The sequence below is a fragment of the Dermacentor albipictus genome, chromosome 5 (assembly GCF_038994185.2).
Source record: "Dermacentor albipictus isolate Rhodes 1998 colony chromosome 5, USDA_Dalb.pri_finalv2, whole genome shotgun sequence".
NCBI lineage: Eukaryota > Metazoa > Arthropoda > Arachnida > Ixodida > Ixodidae > Dermacentor > Dermacentor albipictus.
Window position 1 is genome coordinate 23,129,595 of NC_091825.1, and position 8,825 is coordinate 23,138,419.

At 42.9% G+C, this 8,825-nt stretch overlaps 1 protein-coding gene across 7 annotated transcripts in view; it reads left to right on the top strand.

Moving 5' to 3' along the window:
• Positions 1-8,370, top strand: part of LOC135898235 (neprilysin-1-like) — a 521,227-nt gene extending 512,857 nt beyond the window's left edge. For 4 of the 7 annotated variants that reach the window (XM_065427075.1, XM_065427079.1, XM_065427077.1 and 1 more), the window contains 3 exons: positions 2,541-2,648; positions 6,528-6,604; positions 8,200-8,370. In XM_065427075.1, coding sequence (XP_065283147.1) covers positions 2,541-2,648; positions 6,528-6,604; positions 8,200-8,299 — 285 coding nt within the window. In that variant the 3' untranslated portion in view covers positions 8,300-8,370. Of the gene's footprint in view, positions 1-2,540; positions 2,649-6,527; positions 6,605-8,199 lie in introns of those variants that run through there. The other 3 variants (XR_011514790.1, XR_011514789.1, XM_065427078.1) reach the window with 3 other exon arrangements.
• Positions 8,371-8,825: the final 455 nt, after the last annotated feature.

The following is an 8,825-nucleotide window of genomic DNA, read 5'->3' on the forward strand; positions in this document are numbered from 1 at the left end:
GAAAAAGAAATCAGTTTTTTAGCGAGTGGCAACGCGGTAACAGCGGTTCACTCATGCTCAAACAAAAGCGTGGTGTCCATGTGTTGTGTAAATTATTTCGAGTATTTTTTAGTCACAATCGCGATTAACATTTCATTATCTGTTAGCTCGTCCATTCACAAAGGGGCGCACATGTAGCCAACCGAATTGCACCGGCAGCAATTCAGAGATACATGCATTGAGGACGGTTGCGGTCGCTTCGAAATAACATTTGTAAGGTATGACTGCAGTGAATATATGACCGAGCAAATGACTAAACAAGTGACGATGAAACAAGCCAGCGAACAAAGCGAGCGACTGCACGTTTTGTTTGCGAATGCTGTACTGTCACATCAAAACCTGCACACACACTTTCAAGCTCATGCCAATTACCACGCGCGTCTTAAACAGTTATGATGCCATCATATGCACAAATAATGGGTCTGAACCACCTACAAAACGCAAACCAAATGTATTTAGATATGCCATCACCATTTGCGATAACGGCGCACATTCATCTACACAAAAATTAAATCTATCAAAAAATGAAAATCACTTTATTGTACGGCATTTCCTGCGCAGACGGAGACTAAAGGCTGAAGCAGCCTGACTGCGCCCCTGCCCCTGTTCAGTTAATACAGCATTTACGTGTACAATAACGTATAAAATGAGGTGAACAATATATGAAAATTGCAGTTGCACTCAATGTGCAGGCGAAGAAGGAAAAAAAAGTGACTTCTACTACATCAGCTAAGAAGTATGAGGTGAATGTATGTGCACACAGATCACGCACATAAATATACATATGGAACAAGGTCACACAGAATTCTTGTGTCAGATAGCTAGTAGGCCTTTTTATCATGTTACAGATATGTAGAACAATTATGTACCAATTCATTTTGCGTAGAAAACTAAAAAATGAAAAAATCTGAAATGCTTTGAATAAAGTAGAAAGTAACGTAAAACAGTCTACAATACACCTGCTGTTGTGACAATAAACGCTGTGTACATTGTTTTAATTTTACCGCGGCTATCTATCCAATTTATTGTGTATTTCTCTTTATTTAGAATCTGTAAAGCTTGATATGTTACCGACTGTTTCCTTTAATTTGTCGTAATCTTCGGAAGTCTCTTCCTTTGCTGCCTAAACACGTACTGGTGTTCAACTATAATATCACTGTCTTTTTATATTTCTGGTGTGTATATGTTGCACTAATTGATAAAGATCAACTTGATTGGCCATGAGCACGTTGTGTTTCACAAATAACTCCCTGGCACGTAGGTCACGCATATGTCCTGCATAATTTTCAAGAATACGTAGCACGCGCTTTTGAAGTACCGTGGATCTATTGTAGTTGCGCTGAGTGGTTGTACCCCATACTAGTGAACAGTAGGCAATCTTAGAATATACTGGAGTGTGATAAAGAGTTTTTTGCCTAAGAGGTATTTTGGTCAGGTATGTGCTGAATACTCTCGCTTCTATACGTAATATGCGTGAAATGTTGGTCGCGTTTATTTGGAGGCGAGAAAATTATGTCATTTGTTTTAGAGGCATTTATTTGGAGACAATTATAATTTAGCCATTTGGATAGGCTTTGCAGACAATGATTATTCTTTTCTTAAAGTTCTCGTTTGGTCCGTGAAGTAAAAAATGCGTTAGTATAGCCTGTAAACGTTACTATATCAATGGTGTCACCAATCTGCATTATGTCATTAATGTATAACAAAAACAGGGTAGGACCTAATACTGATCCTTGGGTACTGCATTTGTTACATTTAACGATATCGAGCAATAATTATTAACATATGTAAATTGAAAGCGTTTCATAAGGTAGCTGTTTAATAATTTCAATGACATGGCACGCATTCCATAACATTGCAGTTCTAGTTGTAGAATATCATGATTCGCCGAATCAAACGCTTTTCGCAAATCTAGAAAGAGGCCTAACATATAATCCTTATATTCAATACCTTGAATGATTTTCTACTTCGAACTAGCGTTCAGAAATGAAAAAAAAGAAAAACATTTTGCGCAGTACGGAAACTATATTGCTCACAGCTTCTACTATATAGGCACGGTGCACGGTACGGCATGGAAAAGGCAGTTAGTATTCTCTCATGAAACACAGGCCGCTATGTCCTCGGCTTCGGTGGTGTTATAACCCAAACTTTTATTCCTTGCCTTAACATGAATATAACTTTACCACACCAATATTTTAGTTATTTGGTTACAATCAATTTAAAGAGTTCCCTTTGATTTTGATATGTTAGCGTTGTACTCGATTCACACATGAATATAGGCCAGCATAAATATTTTGATATGACTACCTTTTTACGCACCAACACCCCCGAAACAAATTCCTGAGTACGGCTCTGTCGCGCTAAATGTAAGATTGTGTAATACACGGCATGCGTACTCAAAAAGCACATCTAAATAGTATGCGAATGAAATGTTTCAGTTCATCGTTTAGACGGGTTATTGAGGACTATAATATTCTGACGGAATGTTTTTCAATGTGCAGGCCTACAGGGTATACATGACAAAGTACGAAGAGTATTACAAGATGGTTCTGATTCCTGGTTTGGAAACGTACAACCAAGATCAGATATTTTTCTTCGCATATGCTATGGTAAGATCATGTAAGAGTAATGCGAGGAATGTGAAAAACGCAGTAAAGCTAAATTGTTAATTTTTTTCCTGATATATTCAAAAAAATCATGTTTACAGCCTCAAGTCATTCGAACGCGGCTCAAGCAACAACTATACGGCAAGAACCATGAAACTGGCATATTTTCATAAACCAATTTTATTTTTAGAAACATTATCCATGCTAACTTGTGTTCCATATTGCTACGGAAATGTATTTCCAATGACGAAGAGGCGAGCAGTGAGAAGACGACGACGATTGGAGGCTAGCGCGGGCTGTTGCCTCTTGGCCAAGTGCGGCATATTTTCTTGTAAATTTACTTGTATATAGCTTTTCGTCTGCGTCTTCCTACGTAACACATCTGGTGGAGGTGAACGTTCCCTGTACCTTGTCACGGACCTTCGCAGTGGACTGTACGTCGAGCCTTCCTTTATGGCTCCCGGCGATGGCAACTGAACTCCGCCGGCTCCGACACCTGCTGCCACTTCGACGACCTACATCACTCTCCCAGCTCCACGTGATCCTGGCGTATTTTCGGGCAAAGATGGGGAAGACGTCGATGATTGGATCAGCCTGTTGTACGAGCACGTCAGCCGCAATAACCGATGGGTCCCTACTATCATGCTCGCCAACGTAGTCTTTTACCTCGGTGGCACACTTCGAGTTTGGTATCGGGCGCACGAAGATGAGCTCACCAGTTGGGATTCACTTAAGCAAAAGCTTCAAGACTTGTTCGGCAACCCCTACGGTCACCAACTTGCCGCGCAAAAGGCGCTTTCCGGCCGTGTGCAGACGTCAACAGAGCCCTATGTCACGTACATTCAGGCCTTAGGCCTCCAACAATATTCGTATAGTGTCACCTATAAATCCGCCCGACTACACAAGGACGCTGACTGCCTGTCTCACTACCCGGTAGACGAGCCTGATGACGCCGACAGTAGTATCGCCAACGGGATTTTCTCTGTGTCTGCCTTCGCTAACATCGCCGATGAGCAGTTCCGAGATCTATCGCTGCGAGCACTCACCGAGCGTCTGCGCTCTACACCTACCGACGCATCCGTTCGCCGATATGTCCTCCAGGGCGGCATTCTGTATCGAAGGGACTTCCTCCCTGACGGCTCTGATCTTCTTCTTGTCCTGCCAAAACATCTGCGACAGACTGTGCTCTTTGAGATGCATGACGCACCCACTGCAGGACATCTTGTGGTAACCCGAACGTACGACCGCGTCCGCCACCGCTTCTATTGGCCTGGTCTCGCTCGCTCCGTCCGACGCTGTGTTCCTGCCTGTGATCCCTGCCAGCGTCGGAAAACACCTCAGGTGCTACCTACTGGTCATCTCCAGCTGATCACTGTACTTGTGGAACCGTTCTTTCGTGTTGGATTAGACCTACTTGGTCCCTTTCCCACATCATCCTCCGGGAACGAATGGGTAGCCGTCGCAACTCATTACGCCAGCCGATACGCTATCACGCGGGCTCTCCCTACCAGTTGTGCCACTGACCTCGCGGACTTTATCTTCCATGACATTGTCTTGCTTCATTACGCCCCGCGACAGCTGCTGACTGACCGTGGTCGAAACTTCCTCTCGAAAGTTATCGCCGACATTGTGCGCTCCTGTTCCATTCATCATACGTTTCATACCATCCTCAAATCAATGGCCTGACAGAGCGCTTAAACCGTACTGTTACCGGTAGGCTGTCCAAGTACGTTTCCAAGAACCACCACGACTGGGACATTGCCCTTCCTTACGTCAGATTTGCGTACAATTCTTCCCGGCACGACACCGCCGAATTTTCTCCATTTTATCTACTGTACGATCGCGAACCTACCTTGCCCCTAGACACGACACATCCTCCTGCTGCGATTTGAACAAGCGAATATGCGCGCTGCCATCGCCCTCGCCAACCATGCACGCCAGCTTGCCCGTGCCCGCCTGACGGCCTCACAAACCACTCAGCAGTGTCATTACAACGCCCGCCATCGTGACGTACAGATTGCGCCTAGTGCGCTCGTGCTCCTGTGGCGCCCTCTCGTCACGTCGGACTTTCAGAAATGCTCCTTTCGCGATACACAGGGCCCTACCGCGTGCTGCGCCAGGTGACGCCTTTGACGTACGAAATTGCTCCTGTGGGTTCGACCTCGTCCTCTCATCTGACATCTAGTGATGCCGTGCATGTCAGTAGGCTCAAGGCCTACTACGCTCCTTCCGAGTCCGTCCTTTAGTCGCTCCGGGTCGGCGCTTTTGCCGCCGGGGGTAGTGCTACGGAACAGTATTTACGATGACGAAGAAGCGAGCAGTGAGAAGACGACGACGATTGGAGGCTAGCGCGGGCTGTGTGGGCCAAGTGCGGCGTATTTTCTTGTAAATATACTTGTGTATAGCTTTTCGTCTGCGTCTTCCTACGTAACAATATGACCTTAAATAATGATATACCGCCCCCCTATAGACATACAGTTAGGCAGTATGTACTTTTAACTTATTGCACAATAAAATGTTCCGGAAGGAAATAAGATCAATATTTTGTAGCGACAGAAATAGCGACACAGCTGCTATTTGAAGAAACGAAGACCGAGGTTAACTAAGATATGAGAAACGAAGCCATGTTTATTTTGTCGCGTTGTCATAACACAGTGGAGTCAATTTTTGGTAATTATACACAGGACCGAAAATGACAACTAAGGAGCAATTGGCAGTAATTCTAAGCTCTCCAGCCGGAGACAGATGGCGTCGTGTTAAAGAACATAAGACAATGCTGATTGTCAGTTTTAAGGAAGGTAGTATTGCGATGAACGCGGCCGTCATAACCTCGCGTAGTGCTCGAACGGCTCTGGAGATCACTACCAATAAAAAAACGCAAAAAGCGAAAACACAGACACCTAGCAACATTACTGCTCGGGGTTGAATCCGACCATAACAATTGTGCTTATGCAGGGTGTGTGATATATAGAAATTACAAGTTTTAGCAGTTTTACACTTACTCTTTGATTTAAAAGATAAGAAAATGCTTTTTTCTCAAACCTCAAGACAGTGGCGATTTTATTAGCTTTTCTCAACTCTGCTAGCAGCGCATGCAAGGAGCGAGTGCCATATCCTAAATATTGAAGGCAAGCACGAAAAACGTGTAACATCTATTCTTAGATTAAAAGTGCGGAAATGAGCGTTGACTTGAGCTCATAGAAACGTTAAGAAAGTTTCCGTATTGAGATTTCTTTTTAGCTGATCATATCCTTGGAGAGGGATGTAATTGGCACGAAGAATTTTTTGGCGTAAGCAGATTCCTCCATATAATAAATTGCTTTCGACTTAGTGTCTAAGTTGACGAGAGATAGAAGTTATATTATTTGAGAACTTTACCGTTCTTGCAGAATTATTCATCGCAATGCACCTCACCGTGTCTTGCATGAAGCGTTTGGTTTTTGGCGATGTTACCCACGGGTAATGTGCTTCTTACAACCAGACCCTCATATTATGGATAAGAAGCTCCTCAGACCAGAAGCGCACAGTCTTACATGCGTTAAAGCTATGTAGTTATCGAAGGTAGGCCTAAAAAGGCGTACAAGAAGTGATCACTGTTCAGTGCGGTTGGCAAACGTTCACTGTTTGTCAACATCTTTGTTTTCATAATTCTAGTTTCTACACAGGACGAACTAGGACTACCCTTCTCTTGAAGGGGACATTGCTTCTCTACATATATTTTTGGTTTATGTTTGGTGTAGTCCGTTGCTTCTCAGGCCCACATTTTGTGTCCCGAATGATTCTTCTGAACTTTGGCGTAGTGTTATGGCATATGTCAGCGAAATTACTGCTCTGAAATACTTTACGCAATGCTTTCTGCTGTTGTGTGCTTACCCTTTGCAGACTATGTGCGAGAAGATAAGAGGCCGTGCCTTCTACTATGACCTGCACCCAAAGAAGCTCGTGCCGAACCACCACAGGTGCATGCCACAGTTGCTCCCTTTCTATTGTAGCATCTTTCATTTCAAGGTGGCCCAATACCAACATTTTACAATACAAATAAACACAAATCCTATGTACCAAATATCAAATTGAAACTAGAGTAGTCAAATGCTTAAGCATATAATTGCAATCGGAATATTTATCTTAGTAAAATTAGGGAGCACTAATGTTGTCAGTAGCTCAAAAAGGAGGGAATAGGAAAAACGGTAGAGGTTTTAACTCCGTGACATGTAACCTTTAAAAAACCGTGTGAAAAGCCTCTAAATAACGTTAGAACCTGGTTACAAAGAAACGTCCGATGGCTGAATAGCTTTTTTGCTACAAGCTTGCCAAAAACATTGGAAGAATGGTCAGCAAATAAAGATGGCTAGTTGCGGGAAAAGCAAAAAAAAACATGAAAGGAAGGCTGCTGAAGGACGTCTCTGCCGTAGAGTCTTATGTAAAAGCCCGCATTGCAAGTAAAAAACATGAATAGTTGCAGCGTAACAGATAAAACTGCTACATGACTACAGACTGCCAGGAACACTAAATGACAGCCTACAAGCAAAACGCACAGCCTTGTATGTAGGCTTCCGTCACCAAGAGAGGAGAACAGATGCTATTGCCCATTTTATTTGTACATTACGTCGAAAACATTTGTCGTGGTTTAACTTTTGCGATTCTTTGTGTAACAGACAGAGCACCATAACCAGACTTTCGTTGTTGTGAAATATTTTGTCAATTTTTATCACTCAATATACCGCATAGCTGCGTTACCAATGGGAATACAAATAGTTAGTGTGTAATGTGCGATTTATATTCGAAAATTCAAATAGTCGCCCACTCTACTCCTAAAAGTCTGCTTATTGGGAGCAGAACCGTTATATAGTGCAGAGAAGCAAGGACCCTACGCATAAAAGTGGTTCCCGGAAAATATAATTGAAGTCACCAACATGAACTTCTGCATAGTCGCCAGATGAATAATCCGAAATACTAAAGGAGAGTTTCATGGCAAGGAAAACCCATAGCTATATCAATTATAAAAATTAAAGCCTAACCGGCGACATGGTTGGGAAGTTTTATCTATAATGACGTTATTTCACACATATTCGAAGCAGAAGGAAGAATTTGTTAACTTATTGCTTCGAAAAGCCCACGACTACAGCAAAGCAGAGTTTTTGTTATGTTCGTTGTTGATAATATTGATGAATTGTGTAACAGCTGGAAAACATGTAAATTTGTCGTTGTCAATTAGTGTGTATAGAGTGTATACAAATGTGCATAGTCGTTATTGATTCGAGTGAAAGAAAGATGGCAATTGCAACTTTTCCGCTTAAGTTCCCTTTGCAGCTACTTTTAGTGCCCTCCAATGCAATGTATACTTTATGCAGTGGAGAGGTGAAGAAGCTGGGGCAATGGACTATTGTCGTTTTTATTTTCATTTTTTGTTTTTGTGATGGCCTCACTGCAACAAACGAATGCATAAGACCAGCTATTGCTGCGCAAACTTTTCTCCAGTTTGGCGCCACATATTTCGCGCAAGCAAATTATGTGTCTCATATTGTCTCATTTTCTCCTTTTCTTTCTCGCGTAGGACGAATCTTGCATTGATGAATTTCGACAGATTTGCAGTCGCCTTCGACTGTCCTCTGGGATCACCGATGAATCCTGAGCTGAAATGCGACGTGTACTGAGCGTATTTCAATTGAAACCAACCTTGGAGTTAATTTGAGAATAAATACAGTAGATTATTTTTCAGTCGTTACTTCGTGGTCTGCCGATGACTCATGCCGACATTGCGAGAATTTCTGAGCCCGTGCAAGAAGGGTCGAGAATGGGCGCTGTTTGACCGCCTTGACCAGGTTGGCATGCAAGCGGCTCTTCACTTCCTTGTTTCAAGGTGAGTCACAGTTAACAAGTGAGGTATATTCAACTCTCTATATTGAGCATTAAATATGTGATCCACAGTGGAAATTGGGGTTTTCCTTTGAAAATAAAACGTGAAATGCGTACTCTCCTTCGGAGGTCTTTACGCATTCGGCTTTCAACTGTACAATGTATTACGCCTCCTAATAATGTTAGGAACGGCATGACGCCTGTAGTATCCAAAAAGATATGTGTTCATATGTACTGATTATTAAGGCGAAAGTGTAAGAAGATCATGGGACGAAAAGTCCGATGTCCGGCATTATGGCACCAAAATTAAGAGGGAGTTCAACC